At 43.9% G+C, this 20,013-nt stretch overlaps 1 protein-coding gene across 1 annotated transcript in view; it reads right to left on the reverse strand.

Moving 5' to 3' along the window:
- Positions 1 to 901: 901 nt before the first annotated feature.
- The window catches only part of LOC115462995 (interleukin-6 receptor subunit beta-like), a 92,530-nt gene continuing 73,418 nt past the window's right edge, over positions 902 to 20,013 (reverse strand). Inside the window, exon 6 of the mRNA XM_030193146.1 lies at positions 902 to 958. Within this exon, the coding sequence (XP_030049006.1) occupies positions 913 to 958 (46 nt within the window). The 3' untranslated portion in view covers positions 902 to 912. The remainder of the gene's footprint in view (positions 959 to 20,013) is intronic.

Genomic DNA, 20,013 nt, shown 5'->3' on the forward strand with positions numbered 1-20,013 from the left:
ACTTTGTGTAATCAGCAAATTTAATTACCTCACTAGTTACTCCCATCTCTAGGTCATTTATAAATATGTTAAAAAGCAGTGGTCCCAGCACAGACCCAGAGAAGAGGGCCTGGGAAAGAATCCAAAATGTGTATGTGTGTGTGTACTGGGTGGGAGTGGGGGGGAGGGGAGTACAATTTGACAGTGACAAAAAGAAAAATTTAAAGGGCATAACAATTGGGAACTGAAAAGGATTAACTCTATGAACAACAGGAGAAAAGCTGTGAATTTTTAAGTGCAGAACCACACAGTCTATTGAAATAGATCTGGCAGTGTAAGGAGAAACATCATCTTGTCTTTCCCAGAAAGCTTTGAATTTATTCTGTTGTATATGAAATGGTACCCTGTATATCTTGAAAGCAAGGGGTTTTTTTTTGGGTGGAGATATAATAGCAATTATATAATAAATAAGTAGGAACTGCCAGAGAATGCTGCTAAGCAAAACTCTTTTGCAAACATTTCCATGCCACTTAACATTTGTACAAAAACTTTCATTCCTGAATCCAGACTGCCAATGTTACAGAGACTAGGCATGGTTTTGTATTTCCAGAAGGTAAGGAAGCCCACATAACTATGCAGCCTGACACATTAGACAGCAATGTTAACTTTGGTTTTCAGTGATCAAATTTCTGCAGTCTTTCATCCTGAGAGGAAATAAAATTGGCCATCAACTGTAAATGCAAACTAATTATCCAGTCTTCGTCTAAAGACTTCATACATAAATACTACACAATATAAAAACAAAAATATTTTAATAGATGAAAATTTAAGATGTTTTGGAAACATGTAATTTAACTAAAAATGAAACAAACAACAACATATACTCACCAATGTTCACGGGATCCATAGTATGAGAATCTGACCGGGCCTTCCCTAGTGCGTTCTCAGCTTCCACCCAGATCCATGTGTCAACAAAAAACTGAAAGTGTGGTTCAAGAATTGTACAGGAGTTATTTACACCAACTGGAATGCAGTCGGGATGTTTACCTGTTGACCTAAAATCAAGACAGAGAAACAAAAGTTACTCATCTGTAGCCAGTGTTCTCCAAGAACAGCAGGCCAAGTATTCTCATAGCTGGGTGATGTCATCCAACAAAGCCCAGTGTGGATGCTGACTAGCGAGACTGAGAACTTTCTGGTAGCACCCCACCGTGCATGCGTAGGTGCATTCCTATTCACCACATGAGCGTGGGTCCCTCAGTTATGTACAATAGGTAAAGAATACAACTCCAAGGGGAGGTGGGAGGGTATATGAGAGAATACTTGGCCTGCTGCCCTTGGAGAACACCTGGTTCTACTTCAAGGACAAGTAGGCATTCGTATTCTCACAGCTGGGAATCCCTAGTTACCAGGTTCACCAAAAACAACAATGCTAGGAGAATGACTCGAAACATCGAGGCCTGGTAGTCAATTAACCTGAAAATATGTGCATACTAGCTGTAAAGGTGCAGCCTAAAGCTAAACAAAACTGGGCCTAGAGGGGTGGCGTTTGGATTCTAGACTCTAGACTCCAAACAAGTTCTTCAGGACTGCCTGTCCGAACCAGCTATCACATCGTGTATCCTGCTCAAGGCAGTAATGAGATGTGAATGTGTGGACAGATGACCAAATCGCAGCTTTGCAAATCCTATGGAGGATGACCTCAAGGGGCTATGGACGAAGCCACTGCTCTGACTTTATGAGCCTTGACTTGACCCTCTAGTGTTAGTCCAGCCTGGGCATAAGTAAAGGAGATGCAATCTGTTAGCCAATTTGAAATTGTACATTTGCCAATGGCTAGCCCCATTCTATTAGGGTCAAAAGAAACGAAAAGCTGGGTTGACTGTCTATGGGCTTTAGTCTGCTCAAGGTAGAAGACTAAGGCTCACTTGCAGTCTAAGGTGTACACAATCATCACAATGAGCATGTGGTTTGGGGAAAAATATTAACAGGATGACTGACTGATTAAAATGGTATTCCGACACTACCTTAGGAAGGAACTTGGGATGCGTGTGAAGATCTACTCTATTGTGATGAAACTTAGTGTTAAGGTGGCTCAGCTACCAGGGCCTGAAGCTCACCGACTCTGTGAGCTGAAGTGACAGCTACCAAAAACACAGTTTCCCAGGTCAAATACTTCAGATGACAGAAATCAAGCTGCTCAAAAGGAGTGCTCATCAGCTAGGTGAGGACAACATTGAGATATCATGTCACAGTTGGAGGTTTGAAAGGGGACTTTGTCAAAAGAGCAAACTAGAGGCTGTACAGATATGGGCTTACCTCCCACATGGTGATAAGTACCGACTGCACTTAGGTGAACCTTTACAGAGTTTTCAAACCAGACTCTGGGGCAGATGCACTAAACCTAAGAAGCCAGCAACGTGGGCTTTAAACTGGTTCTAGCCAGTTTAGCGCACAAGTAGTAAAACGGGGACATGCACAAAAGGGCATTTTTCTGTCACGGTAGCAGCTAATGAAAACGGAATGCAAACTATTATAATGAGATGCACTGCAGTTGCAAATGATCCAAAGGCTATTATAATGAGATGCACTACCGTTTTCCCATCCCCTTACCATGGAAAACCTAACGGGAGGTCTGCACCTCTCGTTGGGGCTGCTGTGAGGGAATCGGAAAGGAAAAAAAAACGTTCAACAAGTGCTCAGAAGAACTCTCGTGGGTCTTCAAAGAACAAAGGAGGGGCACTTTGCGGTCCATTTCTCGGGCCCTGCTCGTCAGAGACGTCCTTTTTTTTGGGGGGTGTTTTCAGTGAAGGACGTCCTTGGCTGCTTGTCAGAGACGGCCTTTTTTTTTTTTTTTTTAAGTCCATAAAGGACGTCCTTGGCATGCGCAGAGCAGCCAGCATAACGCTTAGCTGCTCTGCGCATGCTCGACCGGCCGACTGGCTTCCGAGGGAATACAGAATGCAAGTGAGCTACAACGAGCAGCTCATTTGCATTCCATTTCCTTGATGCATGGCCGTTCCCTACCGATTCGCTATGGAATTGATAAGGTAAGGGCTCTTCCGAGGACCTTAGTGCATCTGGCCCTCAGAAAGGTGCAGAAGGTATTCAAGCAGTTTTTGTTTAGGGCACGTGAGGGGATTTAAGGCCTTGCCCTCACACCAGACAGCAAAACCTCCTCCAGTTAAATGAGTAACACCTCATTATCACTTGATAAGCAGATTAATACCCTTAGTAAAAGATTTGTTTTTAAAGCTCTGGCAATTGTGTACTGCAATAAGTTCTTTATTAGTGACGGAAGATTTTAGAACTATAGCTCAAGCGGTTTTGTTGCCACAATTATACTACTGTAACTCACTCTATTCTCGGATTTCAACTAAGTTGTTACGTTGTCTACAACTGATGCAAGATACTGCTATCAGGCTAATAAAGCTGCGCTAGGGGCTGCTGGTGCCCAAATGCCAACACAGCCCATTCACTCTGAATAGGCTGTGTCGGTATTGTTGAGTGGCAGCTGCTAGCGCGGCTTTGTAAACAGGAGGGGACTTTTTGTTTGTTTGGTTTTTAAGAACCTGGAAATTAGGGGTTTTTGTCTCTCTTAAAAAAAAAAGATTCATTTTAAATCTATTTGAGACTTTTCCTTTCTCTGGGGCCACAATAAAGAATAAGTTACCTCTGAATCTCAAGTCTGCACCTTCCTATCTTTTTTTTCAAGAAAACGTTATAAACTTATTTGTTCAAGCAACAAATCTGACTTTTTTTTAAACATTTTTGATTTTTTTTAGTGTTAATCTTGCATTATTTTTATTATGATTTTATTGAATTTGTTAATCCTCCTCATTATTAGAGCTTTTTTTTTTTAATTAACCACTGTGAATCCTTTAGGAAAATTAGTGGTATATAAAAGGCTGATAGTATAGTATAGTCTTTCCTGGAACAGCAAGATGCAAGAGACTCCCTCTGGCAAATCTAAGGATTCAAATTCTATGCTCTCAATATCCAAGCCATGAGGGCCAGGGATTGGAGATTGGAATGCAGGAGAGAGCCCTCATTCTGTGTGATTAAGATTGGAAAATATTCCAATCTCCACAGATCTTTTGAGGACAACTCCAGAAGAGAAGGAAACCAGATCTGCCTCAGCCAGTAAGCTGCGATCAGGATCACAGTTCCCTGGTCTTGCTTGAGTTTCAATGCTAGTCCATGTGATCTGAGCCTGGAACAGAACTGGGAAACTTTGTTGCTGAGATGAGCGGCAAAAAGATCCACTGAGGGGGTGTCCCATGCTCAGATCTTGCAGGCTACGCTCATGTTGAGACACCACTTGTGCGGTTGCAAAACTCTGCTCAGTCTGCCCACCACGCAGTTGGCCTTTCCTGGTAGGTATATGGCTCGAAGTACCATTCCATGAAGGAGAGCCCACTGCTACATTCCCACTACTTCCTGACATAGGAGATAGGAACCCATACCCCTGCTTGCATACAAAGAACATTGCAACCCGGTTGTCTTGTTTCAATGATAATAATTTGGTTTTCTATCAAATCTCTAAAAGCCTTTAGATGGTTCCAAATAGCCCTTAAGCAGACTAAGTTCCCTGGGTGTGAAGCCCAGCTACATGAGCTGCTCATCCTAGGTTGGATGCATCCGTTGTTAACACCTTCTGAGGAGATGGAATTTAGAAGGGTGGTCCCATAGTCAAATTCGATCGAATTGTCCAAGAGAGAAGGGCATGAGCTAACTCTGGAGGAATCTGGATACCATCCATTAGATACTTAGCCACCTGAGACCACTAAGAAGCCAGGGTCCACTGGATCGCTCTCAAATGGAGCCGTGCCATGGGAGTGACATACACTGTTGAGGCCCTGTGGCCCATCAATCTCAACAATTGCTAATATATGATCTGCTTGCTGCTTCGAACCTGTGAGGCTAGTGCTTTCATAGAGTCTGCTCTCGTTTGTGGGAGAAAAGCCTAAGCTTCTATGTACTCCAATCACTGGACCAGAAAAAGGTGGGACTTGGAGTAGTTTATGACAAACACCAGTAGCTCCAACAGTTAGGCACCCTTGACTCTATTGCCCCCTCCTGTGATGTGCTCTTGATTAGCCAATCATCCAGTCTGCATAAATATGCCACTACTACTGCTAGACACTTTCTGAAAACACTGGAAGCTGATGCAATGTCAAATGGCAGAATGTGGTACTGGTAGTAGCATTTTCCTATCTGAAATCTGAGATACTTCCTGTGACTGGGAAATATTGAAATGTGGGTATAGGCATCCTTCAAGTCTAGAGAGCATAGCCAGTCATTTTCTTGAATCACGGGGAGAACGGTGCCCAAGGAAATCATTCTGAACTTCTTTGACCAGAAATTTGTTCAGAGCCCTTAAGTCTAAAATGGGATGAATTCCCCCCTCTTTTTGGGCACAAAGAAGTACCTGGAATAGAATCCCTTCTGTTTTTGTCCTGGTGGCATGGGTTCAACCTTACTGGCCTGTAAAACATAACATAGGCATTGCCATACCCCAGAACGAAGCTCCATCAAGCCCAGTATCCTGTTTCCAACAGTGGCCAATCCAGGTCACAAGTACCTGGCAGGATCCCAAAACAGTGCAATACATTTTATGCTGCTTATCCTAGGTGGCAGTTCAAGGAAGGAAGTGGTGCAGTTGAGACCCAGCGTTCTGGTATTCCCCTTGACAAAGCTGGATAGCGTAACAGGCACCTGTCGGGGCGTCATGATTCGAAAACACGGGGTATTAAGATTCGAAAACACACCGGAAGGGTTCAGATAAGTGACCACCACAAGCCTGCCATAATTAGCACTGTCATGCTAGTGGATATGTGTGCAAGGATTGAACATGCTACGCTGAGAACAGCAGTAAATAACCTTAAAAAAGATAAAAAAAAAAAGCAGTTTCCAACAGAGGTTGATAGCACATGAAGGAAGGAAGGGGGTTTATCGATGATTAAAAATTGTCACAGAAAGGGCTTCACCTGTTGGTGAGTAAGACGATACAAGAGTACCCAGTGACTATATATGAGACTTTCCCCTTAAATAAATACAAGAGCTGTTCACTCCAGACAGTCCTATCTACCACAGAATTCTGTATATGAGTAGTTGTAAGTAGAATAGGGTTCACAAGTTTCACGCTTATCCTAGAAATAAGCAGTGGATTTTCCCAAATCCGTCTTAATAACGGCTTATGGACTGTTCTTTTAGGAAGCTATCCAAACCTTTTTTAAACCCTGCTAACTGCTTTGACCACATTCTCTGGCAATGAATTCCAGAGTTTAATTACACATTGAGTGAAGAAATATTTTCTCCAATTTGTTATAAATTTATTACTTTGTAGCTTCATTGCGTGCCCCTTAGTCCTAGTATTTTTGGAAAAAGTAAACAATCTTCCCTCAACTGTCTTTTCTCCAAGCTGAAGAGCCCTAGCCGCTTCAGCCTTTCCTCATAGGGAAGTCATCCCGTCCCATTCTCTTTATCATTTTCATCACCCTTCTCTGTACTTCTTCTAATTCCACTATATCTTTTTTATGAGATGTGTTGACCAGAATTGCACACAGTATTCAAGATGCAGGCACACCACAGACCGATACAAAGGCATTAGAACATCCTCATTTTTGTTTTTCAATCTTTCCTAATAATATGTATTTGCTTTCTTCATTGATGCTGCACTCTGAAAATGGTGGAGATTTCCTCTATTAAATACCTGCTTATGCTGAGTGCTGATGCAATTTGGTGGTCTTTGATGGCAATGCAGGCTGTAACTGAGACAGACTATTTGAAGAACCCACTGGTCTGAGGTTACAAGGGGCCAACTGTGTTGGTAAAAATTCAGCCTCCTCCCTACTGATAAGCCGTACGAGACAGCTACTTTGAGCGCAGCTATGCTCTCCTGGAGCCAGTCAAAAGTTCAATCTTTGCTTCGACTGGTGACTCAGCTGGGGCTTCTGAGGGCAGAATTAGAGAGGCTGAACACAAGGGGCCTGGAGGTTTTGCGCAGAGTGAGGTGGTGGTGGAAACTACTATTTCGCATTTAGCTATGCTCCTGAGTGTAGTAGGCTCACCACCTAGGCCCGCTTGAAACCATAGAACAGGAGGCTGCAAATGGAGTTTAGATGGTATCTGTATATTTTCTGATGAGGTCAGTGGCCTCTTCTACCTTATCTCCTAACAGGTTGTCACCTCAACAAGGAAAATCCGTCAACTTCTTCTGAACCGTTGGTTCTAGGTCACAGGCAAGCAGCCATGAGAGTCTGTGCATCCCACAACCATGGTGGAGAGTCTGAACACTATATCAAAAGAATCATACACGTCCTGGCCAGATATTTCCTACATTCCAGCTGCTTACTGGCCAACTGGCAAAACTCTGTGGCCTGCTCCTGTGGGAGAGAATCAACAAGACTTAGTGTGCTGTGGACCAAAGACTGCAAGTAAAGGCTCGTATAGAGCTGGTATGACTGGATGTGGGCAATAAGCATCAAGGCTTGAAAAGTTTTCCTCCCAAACAAATCCAGTGTCCTTGCCTCTGTACCTCGGGGTGCTGAGGTAGGAGTCCTGGAACTTCTGGCTCGACTAAGGGTGGATTTGACCACCAGAGAGTGATGAGACAGCTGGGCACTCTTAAATTCAGGAGCTTTCTGGATACTATACCTTCTTCAGTGCAACCTGCATTGAGAGGGAAGATTCCCAGTTAGTAAGTGCATCTTTAAGGATAGGGTGCAATGGTACTGTGACCCCTTCCTTAGGAGGAGACTTGTATTCTATGGCAGTTAATATTTTGGCCCTAGACTCTTCCTCTGTCTCTGACTTAAATGGGATGGCAGAAACCATCTCCCTAACAAAACCAGTGAAAGAGAGACCCTCAGATAGAAGACTGTCAAAGCACATCCCTAACCTACGACTCCAGGGAAGCTTCCTCCCCTGATGGCTGTATGTGTCAGTGTCAACAGACTTTGAGGTGCTGGCATTGAGGATCTCTGCACAGGCATAGGCTGAGCCTCAGGAAGAATTTGGGGCTGAGCCGCAGTTGGTGAAAGCGCCCTCGATGCCTGAGCTGTTTGCAGCTGCAGCATATGCACCAGCTCCTCCCTGAGCATGGTTCAGAACTGCACATCGAAGGAAGGCACTGGCAATGGGGGGGGGGGGGGGGGGGGGGGGGGGGGGGAGTTGGGAGAGAGGCAGCTTGAGAAAGCATTGGTGCCGAACTGGTAGCAGGAACCTGGATGCCTGGACACTTGCGCACCATCACCTCTTCCAAAGAGAAGTGTTCCTCCTGGTACTGATGCTTCTTGGGTACTGGCAAAGTCGATACCCCTGTGCTCCCAACAGAGTGTGTCAATGAGGACTGATGCTTGAGCTGCTTGGGCTTTCTCCATTGCTCAGCATCACGGTCCTTCGGTGCTGACGAGGATAACATTGAACCCGTACGTGTCCTCTGTGTCAGGTTTGATGCTGACCGGTCCTGGGGCCTGCTCTCAGCATCCAATGTCAAGAGAGGTGGAGGCCTTTTTGATGTCGGTGTACTCCCAGTGGACGTTGAAGTCTTGGCAGCCACTGAGGTTGATGCTTCTGGTGCTGACGACGATGTACCGGCCTTCAAGGATCCAAATGTTTTCTCCTGTTGGACCTGTTATGCCCTATGTGTCTTCAAATGCATTTTTAAACAGAGAGAACAAGATTTAGGTTCATGGTCAGGCCCAAGGCATCCAATGCACCAAGATTGTGGGTCCACCACAGAAATCACCCGATTACATTGGGCGAATCTCTTGAAAGCCACTGGTCGTCTTCTGGGACATTGAGAAAACAATTACGGCCAGATTAAACTACTTGTTGTTAGCCAAAAGAGGGGCAGCATTGAAACTGAGGTCGGTGCTCCAGCCTAAATAGGTTTAGCAGCTCGATAAAAAATAAAGGAAAAACTTGAAGAGCCGAAAAAACTAGTTAAAATAAAAGAAAAAGAAGAATAAGAATGAGAAATTATTAGCCTAGAAAAAGGAAAGAATACCTGCATGGGAAGGCACTTCAAAAGAGATACATGCACTGTGAGAACTCAAAACGTGCCCTATCTGCTCTGCGGAAAAAACGAGTCTGAGGGACATGCGCATGCGTGGCAGGAGAGAAAGGAACCAATGTATGTGCGGTGGGACACTACTAGGATGTTCTCAGTTTTACTAGTCAGCTTCTGTACCAGGCACTGTCGGATGACGTCACCCAGCTGGGAGAATACGAAGGACTGCATGTAGAATATTACCTGTACTTCAATTAATATAAAACTGAACAAGTTAATTTACCTGGCTCTTATGTCTGTGGCATCAAAAAAACTTGCAAGCTTAGAACAGGAATAGTGTCATGACTTTCAAAGTACAGAGTGACTGATAGGCAAGCCAAACTAGAATCTCAAAGTTTGCAACTTGGATCATTCATAAACACTTTAAATTGCTAGACCCCAGTTTAAGGAGGAAGTTAACAACCTGCATTTTGGCCTTAAGTCATGTTATTTGCCCCTTAATGGGAAGGGCTCTAATGCAGCTTGTGTTGCCCTAATGCAGCAATATTTAGGTTACCACAGGTTATACAGCAATGAGATACAAAACATGCATGTGTGCAAAGCAGTTCATTACTATGCTAAAAACCATAATGTAATGAACAGTGAACAACAAGTGCATACCACAAGTCGCATTTTGGCCCTAAAATGACAGTAAACTTTTAGCTGGGGCTATTTTACTGCCCGGGAGGCACTGGGTTTCAAAGCCACAGTCCAATGCTCCCAGCCTTCACCATCCCTTGATCCAGACCCCTCTCCATCTAAGCACCTTCCATCAAGTCCCCAAGTCAAGTGCCCAGCCAACCTTGGATCCATAACCACCCCCCCCCCCCCCACCACCAATTACAGCCTTACCTAATCTGTATAACCAACATCTATCTCCCCCTCCCGGTTGACCCCCTAGCCACCAAAGGTAAGCCCCCAACCCCCATGGACATACCGTATTGGACTGGTGGTCCAGTGGGTGATTGGGCAAGAGCAATCCCCAGTTGCTCCTACTTTTCTGGCATCATACCTTAAAATGGCACCCCTAGCTGTCTTGCACTACTACTGCTAGGGGATCCATTTTGTGGAAATGCATCAGAAAGGCAGGAGTGACTGGGGACTGCTCCTGCCTATGCACCCGCTGGGCCACCAGGCCATGTGGTATATCCACAGAGGTGGGGAGAATACAGATGGGGTGGCTTGATAGGGATATTCAGAATAGGGTGAGGAGTTGCACCGCGGTCCTTTACAGATGTGGCCCAATGCTCCCATGCCACTGGACTAACAATGCTTGTGAGGTGGCTCACAGGAGTGGTAAACCGAAGTGCACTAAAAGCATGCCTTTTAACTGTACCTTAATAACTTTTCCCCTTAAATGTTAGAGAACTCAATGGTTACAATTACATTTCATATGACATCTAAAGTAGTTACTGCCATATGTTTCCTAGCCAAGTGAAGACCTTTACTATAAACTAAGAGAAATTATGAAACCATTTCTGCAGATAATGCATTTTACCAATGGAAATCAACTTTTTAAAAATGTGCTCATCCTCAGTGTGAGCACAATGTCTGAGTTTTATCTGCATGGTGGTGCTCATGGTGCAAGGAAGACAATAATAGCTGTAATTAAAAATACTTATAACATGCAGTTTGACTGGAAAAAGTACCCATGGAGACAGCCGGCACAAGTCTCTGCAGTTAATTATACTTCCTAGGTAATTTTCAAATGGAAAGCATGATCCTACTAGTGCACTTTTTTAAAATTCCCTATCAGAACACAGTAAGAGTTATTGGCATCTTTTACTTGCAGTAGTAACTTTTTCTATAAAGCAAAACATTTTAAAAGTCCTTGAACTATAACTATGTGTCATTATAACTTACCACTGCACAAACTTTTGGTTTTTCAACCTCCAAGTATTTTGTGAAAGTTATAAGCATTTACTTCTAGTTTAGGAATAATATTGAATTGTATAAATTTATCTGGTTATGTTGCTGGATGAGGATTATGTTGTTTCAGTGGGAAGCTAGGTAGATGCTAGAATTTAACTGTATGTTTGTGTAATTGAGGGTGTGGATTTGGAAAGATTGAGGATTTTTACAGGGTATTTTATTATGGTTTATTAACATTTATGAACTGCCTTTCTTTAAATAACGAGGCTTTTTTTTTTGTAAAACTGTTGCAAGTATTGTGGTTGTAAATCAGAACCTGTTAAAAGAAGTGATTAAGAACTGGAGGGGGTCACGTGATGCTCTATAGCTGAGCGGACGTCTCTTGGCCAAGCTCCGCTCCAGCCACCCCAAAATCATTTAATTTACCTGCGAGATCTTCCCTATGCGGGGCTAGAAGAGTTCGGTCTGCGAGACCAAGTCCTGGTGCACCTTGTGACAGAGCTCAAGCCCATTTTAATGGTAGAGTAGGGGGGGGGGGTTATGCTCGCGAAGACCCCGTGGATAGGAAGGCACCGCGCACAGAACTTCGGCCTCAAGATGGTGGCAACGCAAGCGAGTCCTCCACAGGCCAGTCTCTCGGCGGAGACCACTAAAGGCAGTACAACAGATATCAGCAGTGCTTGAGGACAAACTATCTAAGCTGCAAACGGATCAAATTCGGGACTCCTTGGAGCGAAAGGGCACATGTATCCAGCAGGCGGAGGACCATATCTCGCACCAGGAGGATCGCGCTGAGGCGGCAGACATGAAGATTTTGGCGCTTGAGAAACAATGCGCGCTTCTAATGCAACAAGTTGATGACAAAGAGACTAGAGGAAAGCAAAACAATCTCTGAATCATAGGGCTACCTGAAACTGTAAAAGAAAAGGATCTATGGAACTTCATTGAGCGGTAGCTGCCGGAACAATTGAACATACAGTTATTAGACAAGGTGCTGAGAGTCGATAGGATCCACCGAGTTGGTGCCTTGCTTGAGGGGGAACAGCGCCTGAGACCTGTGATGGCCAGAATACTTAATTATGCAGATAAGGAGCGAGTTTTACAGGCATACAGAGGAAGGAAATCGCTTGACTACAACGGAGATAAGCTACTACTTTTCCAAGATTACTCAGCACATGTTGCTGATCAGAGGAAGCAGATGGGCCGAAAGTGTAAGCATTTGTTTGACAAAGGAATACGATTTGCACTATTGTACCTGGCGAAGATGCGTGTGATGCACGATAATAAACCTATCTTTTTCACGGAGCATGGAGCTTTGGGCCCATTTGTGGACAAACTGCAATGACTGGTGGGGATGAACGATTTCTCTCTACAGTATCGCACTTGCGCTGATCAGGGGTTTGACGTGCTGACGCGCTCTGCTATTGCCGAGGATCCTGAGAGCGACTAGGAACATGGGCCCTTGCCTGGAGCTCAGACGAGCCTGAAGGTCATGCGGGACATCATGCTTCTTTCATTATTAGCTGGTTGGTTCGAGCAGGGTTTCGTTTAAGCTCATTTAAGTCTGTTACTGATTTCGTTGAAGTTTTGTTACTGATTCAGAATTAATATTTCCTGGGAAGATCTTACTTTTACTGCTCATAGAAGGGGGTGGAGGGGCATGGGAGGGTTAGTGGTGTGAAGGAAGGGGAATGTTTGTTGTGCTTTTGTATGGGTTATGTGTGCTAGTATTGTTGGTTCCTTTGGTGGGTTGTCGGGGGGGGGGAGGGAGAAACTGGTTTAGTTTCTGGAGGGGTAACATGGGGAGTTCGGGGGGGGACGACAAATGTAATGCATGTTCATTGAAATCTTATAAGCTACAAGGGGGGGGGGGGGGAGATTGATGCTGCAGAGTGAATGGAGGGGGAAGTCTCTGCTTCATGTTAGCTTCACATCGGTCTGGGGGACTCAGCTGGGAGGTCCCCTGGGCATGTTGAGGATAGTGGTGTACTCGTTTGACCCTCGGTTGCTGATGGTGCTCCATGGTTGCTCTTAAAGTGGTATCGCTAAATGTGGACGTGTCCATTCTCCTGTAAAAAGAGCTAGAATCTTACAGGCGCTTAAGTGACTGGTACAGACAGCATTTCTACAAGAAACTCATTTGGGGAAAGCAGAACACCTTAAACTAAAGAGGGACTGGGTGGGGGATCTTTACTTTGCCGCTTATAACAGAAGGCAGCGGGGAGTGGCTCCCAATCAAAGAACGTACTGCTTTCAAAATCTGCACCCTGGTTCATAAGATTACCTATGGCGAGGCCCCGGGATACATGACAGACCTCTCGACCTACCAATCAGAAATACAACTGGATCAACACGAACATATCTAAACCTCCACTACCCAAGCTGCAAAGGACTCAAATACAAATCAACTTATGCACCCAGCTTTCCCTACATAAGCACACAACTATGGAACATACTACCAAAAGCCGTGAAAACAACTTACAACCACCTAAGCTTCCGGAAATCACTAAAAACTTACCTGCTCAAAAAAGCATACCCTTCTGACCCTACTTAAATACCTGAACCCTTAAACAAACCAAAGAACGTAATGGACATAACTTAACTCTTCCTCTATACGATTCCCTAATATGTTTGTTCCACATGAACCCTATTCTACCATAACATCACTGTGTAACTGTTTATACTGGAATTGGCGAACGCCTTTAAGGTACGGAGATGGACAAGAGAAGGATGGTATGAGTAGAGGGCAGTGTACCAAAGGAGGGACAGGGGCGTGCTTAACACATGGGCGTCCTCGGCCGATAATGGAATAAAGGGCGTCCCTGATGAGCATTTGGCTGACTTTACTTGGTCCAATTTTTTTCACGACTCAGTCCTGGATTTCAAGAACTGGAAATAGGTTAATCTTTCAGGGGGGGAGGGCTAGTTTAAGCATTTGCTACAGGCTGTTTGCTCTTCTGTCCAGTTACCTGATTTTCTAGGGGCCAGCCTCTTCAATTACTCTTTTGGTAAGCAACTAGTGAAAGAGATTCCTGCTTTTTTGATAGCAGGGTTGGGCCATGTTGCATTTTCATGCAGTTGAAGTTTGTGCTCGGGACTTTGGATCATTTTCTTCCACAGCGATCAGTGGCTCTAACAGTTTACCTCTATTGGTTATAAAAATGCTCCCCAAAACAGAGCCATCTGAAAAGTAATGAAATTACAGTGCAAGCAGGCAATGCCTACAGTAGTGGTACTAGGATTTTCAGTGGCTGTGTTTTTGGATGGGGGCGACCTTTGCTGACTACCTGAGGCTCTGTTTAGATCCGACAGTGCTATCATATTCAGCTGAATAAAGCTTGAGAACATAGTAACATAGTAGATGACAGCAGAAAAAGACCTGCACGGTCCATCCAGTCTGCCCAACAAGATAAACTCATATGTGCTACTTTTTGTGTATACCTTACCTTGATTTGTATCTGCCATTTTCAGGGCACAGACCATAGAAGTCTTGCCCAGCACTAGCCCTGCCTCCCAACCACCAGCCCTGCCTCTCCCCACCGGCTCTGCCACCAAATCTCCGCTAAGCTTCTGAGGATCCATTCCTTCCGAACAGGATTCCTTTATGTTTATCCCACACATGTTTGAATTCCGTTACCGTTTTCATCTCCACCACCTCCCGCGGGAGGGCATTCCAAGCATCCACCACTCTCTCCATGAAAAAATACTTCCTGACATTTTTCTAGAGTCTGCCCCCCTTCAATCTCATTTCATGTCCTCTAGTTCTACCACCTTCTCATCTCCGGAAAAGGTTAGTTTGCGGATTAATACCTTTCAAATATTTGAATGTCTGTATCATATCACCCCTGTTTCTCCTTTCCTCCAGGGTATACATGTTCAGGTCAGCAAGTCTCTCTTCATACGTCTTGGAACGCAAATCCCATACCATTCTCGTAGCTTTTCTTTGCACCGCTTCAATTCTTTTTACATCCTTAGCAAGATACAGCCTCCAAAACTGAACACAATACTCCAGGTAGGGCCTCATCAACCACTTATACAGGAGCATTAAAACCTCTTTTCTTCTGCTGGTCACACCTCTCTACAGCCTAGCAACCTTCTAGATACGGCCACCGCCTTGTCACACTGTTTCGTCGCCTTCAGATCCTCAGATACTATCACCCCAAGATCCCTCTTCCCTGTCTGTACATATCAGACTCTCACTGCCTAACACATACGTCTCCGGTGGATTTCTACTCCCTAAGTGCATCACTTTGCATTTCTTCGCATTGAATTTTAATTGCCAAACCTTAGACCATTTTTCTAACTTCTGCAGATCCTTTTTCATGTTTTTCACTCCCTCCTGGGTGTCCGCTCTGTTACAAATCTTAGTGTCATCCGCAAAAAGGCAAACTTTACCTTCTAACCCTTCAGCAATGTCACTCACAAATATATTGAACAGAATCGGCCCCAGCACTGATCCCTGAGGCACTCTACTACTCACCTTTCCCTCATCTGAGCGAATTCCATTAACCACCACCCGCTGGCATCTGTCCGTCAACCAGTTCCTAATCCAGTTCATCACTTCGGGTCCTATCTTCAGCCTGTCAAGTTTATTCAAGAGCCTCCTGTGGGGGACCATGTCAAAAGCTTTGCTGAAATCTAAGTAGATTATGTCTATAGCATGTCCCTGATTCAGTTCTCCAGTCACCTAGTCAAAGTGGAGGTGGAGGAGTGGCCTATTGGTTAGGGTGGTGGACTTTGGTCCTGGGGAACTGAGGAACTGAGTTCGATTCCCGGCACAGGCAGCTCCCTGTGACTCTGGGCAAGACACTTAACCCTCCATTGCCTGCCGCATTGAGCCTGCCATGAGTGGGAAAAAGCGCAGGGTACAAATGTAACAAAAAAAAAATAATAAAATAAAGAATTCAATGAGATTCGTTTGGCACTGGGCAGATGTTTTTAACGTCTTATCAACGATTACTCCCAGATCCCTTTCTAGGTCCGTAACTCCTGGAACCTTGCATGACATAGCTGTAATTCGGGTTCCTCTTACCCACATGCATCACTTTGCACTTGTCAACATTTAACTTCATCTGCCACTTGCATGCCCAATCCCGGAGTCTTGCGAGGTCCTCCTGTAATCTTTCACACTCCTCCTGCGACATGACGACCATGAATAATTTTATATCATCTGCGAATTTAATTACCTCACTAGTTACTCCCATCTCTAGGTCATTTATAAATATGTTAAAAAGCAGCGGTCCCAACACAGACCCCTGCGGGACCCCACTAACTACCCTTCTCCACTGAGTATACTGACCATTCAACCCTACTCTTTGCTTCCTATCTTTCAACCAGCTCTTAATCCATAGTAATATCCTACCTCCGATTCCATGACTCTCCAGTTTCCTCAGGAGTCTTTCATGAGGCACTTTGTCAAATGCCTTTTGAAAATCCAGACACACAATATCCACCGGCTCCCCATTGTCCACATGTTTGTTCACCCCCTCAAAAAAATGCAGTAGATTGGTGTGGCAAGACTTCTCTTCACTAAATCTGTGCTGACTTTGTCTCAGCCCATGTTTTTGTACGTGCTCTGTAATTTTATTCTTGATAATACCTTCTGCATCTCTGAATCAGATTTGGAAACCAGCTTGAAAACCATGTAGATACAACTTAGTGCTTCTAGTTATTATCACTGCCAAGTACTATGGAAACCCACATCTGTACAGCCTTTGGTTATTCACTTTATGCAAGGCTAGTTCCACTTAAAGCCTCCCACCTGCTGTGTCTTGGGATCTCAACATTGCTCTTACCCAGCTGATGAAAGCTCCATTACAGCTACAAAACACATGACCTGGTAGATCTTATATTTACTTGTTGGCGGTCATTTTAGCATGCAGTGTTAATCATAAGTTATATTTCTTATACTGCCAATCAACAGACAACGTAGCAGTTTACAAAGTAATAAAATCCAGTGGAGGAAACATTGAACCATATCTATGTGAAAGATAATAACATATAAAGCAAATAGAAGAGGGGAAAAACCATAGGTCAACATGGCAGGTAGCTAATACAGATTTTCATAAGCTAAATAGCCAAGCAGGAGGGCAGGGCTAGAGGGGGATGGAAAGAATGGTAGGGTAAGATCCACAGCAGTGATTACGAAAGCAGTAGTGAAAAGGGACAAAATTTCAATGGAGAATGTTTGGTGGTGGTATGACCTTAACAGCAACCCTAAATTTCTTAAAAGAAAGTTCCAATCTAAGAAGGAGCCAAATCGACAAGGTACAGTTGTAAATCACCTGGACTGGATGGTATATACACCAGGGTATTGAAAGAACTCAAACAAGAAACTGCTGATCTGCTGTTAGCGATCTGTAACCTGTCATTAAAATTGTCCGTAGTACCTGAAGATTGGAGGGTGGCCAATGTAATGCTAATTTGTTTTTTAAGGGTTCCAGGGTGATCTAGGATATTAATTGGTAATCCTGACATAACGGCAAAATAGTGGAAGCTATTACATAGAATAAAATTACCGAACACATAGACAAACATGGTTTAACGGGACAGAGTCAACATGGATTCAGACTCATCAATTTGCTTCATTTTTTTGAAGGTGTGAAGCAAATAGGAATTATTAGGAAAAGGAATACAAAATAAGACATAAAATCACCGTATCGCTCCATAGTGCAACCTCACCTTGAGTAATGTGTGCAGTTCTGGTTGCCATATCTCAAAGATACAGTGGAATTAGGAAAGGTTCAAAGAAGGGCAGCTAAAATGATTAAGGGGGTGTAAGTCCTCTTATATGAACAAAAGGCTTAAAACTATTTCAAAGTACACTAGTTATTTATTTTATTGCATTTGTATCCCACATTTTCCCACCTATTTGCGGGCTCAGTGTGGCTTACAATACATTGTATTAATGGAAGTACAATTTGTAACAACTCAATTGTGGTTACATTGTTATGCATTGAGTTTAAAACAGAGTCTACGTATCGTTAAGAGAATAGTACAATGGAACAAAACAATGGAACAAAGGAAGAACAACGGATACTGATAGGACTATAGAACAATAGCGCGAAAAACTTTCGGGTATAGCATTTTACCTGTAGATTAAGGTTTAAGTATGTTAAAATGAGAGTACAGATGAGAATGTGTTGATGTATTACTAACAGTGTGCGTAGACTTCATGTGTTTTGATCCTTTCAATAGATATTTTCGAAGAGATGAGTCTTCAATAATTTGCGGAAGTCGGTCAGCTCGTTGGTCGTCTTCAGGTTACGTGGAAGATTGTTCCAAAATTGCGTGCTCATATAAGAAAAGGTTGATGCGTGCATTACTTTATATTTTATGCCTTTGCAATTAGGGAAGTGGAGGTTCAGGAAAGTTCGGGATGATCTTTTAGCGTTTCTAGGTGGTAGGTCTATTAAATCAGACATGTAGGCTGGGGCAGGTACCTTATTCAAATATATTTTTCCAGTTTGAAAATGGACACTGTACCCTTATTATGGAAAGATGCCATTCTATGTCCCAGACTGAACGATCCCACATTAGGTACTTCCATTTTCTCTATCGACCTGTTACTGTCCTTTTATATCCAAAGTAACTGAATGATTGGTAGCGAACCAACTATATGTTCCTATGATAGCGGGGATGGGACGACTTCCCTATGAAGAAAGACTAAGGAGGCTAGGGCTTTTCAGCTTGGAGAAGAGACGGCTGAGGGGAGACATGATAGAGGTATATAAAATATTGAGTGGAGTGGAACAGGTGGATGTGAAGTGTCTGTTCACGCTTTCCAAAAATACTAGGACTAGGAGGCATGCGATGAAACTACAGTGTAGTAAATTTAAAACAAATCGGAGAAAATATTTCTTCACCCAACGCATAATTAAACTCTGGAATTTGTTGCCGGAGAATGTAGTGAAGGCGGTTAGCTTAGCAGTGTTTAAAAAGGGGTTAGATGGTTTCCTAAAGGACAAGTCCACAAATCACTACTAAATGGACTTGGGAAAAATCCACAATTCCAGGAATAACATGTATAGAATGTTTGTACGTTGGGAAGCTTGCCAGGTGCCCTTGGCCTGGATTGGCCGCTGTCGTGGACAGGATGCTGGGCTCGACGGACCTTTGGTCTTTTCCCAGTGTGGCATTACTTATGTACTTATGTATTATTTGGGAAAGCTTATGCTGCAGACCCGCCTAGCATCTCTAACTTCTGAACTGCTGCAGTTGTTACGACATATTGAACTGTATTGCACTTTCTCCTTTTCCACTCCTTTGCTGTTACTCGCTTCTCTTTCTTCATTGATTTTGATTGTTGCTGAACTGATGTATGTTTTTTTGCAGACTGATGTAAGCCACATTGAGCCTGCCCATGGGTGGGAAAATGTGGGATAAAAATGCTATAAATAAATAAATATGTCTATGTGGAAAACACCAATACCTTACATCTCAATCAAATCAGGCTTTTGCAGCTCCCATACTACTTGCTTTACATACATGTATTCAAACTCATATACACGTAGACCAGAACAAGACAGTTATCCTTCTGTCATTTGATCAATCAGTGGCATTTGACCTAGTGAATCATACATTGTTACTTTAAAGACTGACAGAAGTGGAAATCTCTAAATATTCTGCTAGAATGGTTTTGGTTTTATCAGGATGGACATATAGAGGGGCATTTTCGAACGGGGCGGGCCCTAAGGGCGCCCATCTCTGAGGATGGGGCCTCGAAGGGGCGGCCCCAACCGTATTTTCGAAACGAGATGGACGTCCATCTTTCGTTTCGATAATTCGGTTGGGGCCGGCCAAATGCCTTGGATTTGGCCGGGTCTGAGATGGGGCAGCCTCGGTTTTTGTCGATAATGGAAACCAAAGCTGGCCATTTCAAACTCGGCCAAATCCAAGGCATTTGGTCATGGGAGGGGCAAGCATTTGTAGTGCACTGGCCCCCCTGACATGCCAGGACACCAACCGGGCACCTTAGGGGGCACTGCAGTGGACTTTCTAAATTGCTCCCAGGTACATAGCTCCCTTACCTTCGGTGCTGAGCCCCCCAACCCCCCCCCCAAAAAAAAAAAAAAAACCCCACTCCCCACACCACTACCATAGCCCTA

Source organism: Microcaecilia unicolor, chromosome 2, assembly GCF_901765095.1.
Source record: "Microcaecilia unicolor chromosome 2, aMicUni1.1, whole genome shotgun sequence".
Taxonomy (NCBI): Eukaryota; Metazoa; Chordata; class Amphibia; order Gymnophiona; family Siphonopidae; genus Microcaecilia; species Microcaecilia unicolor.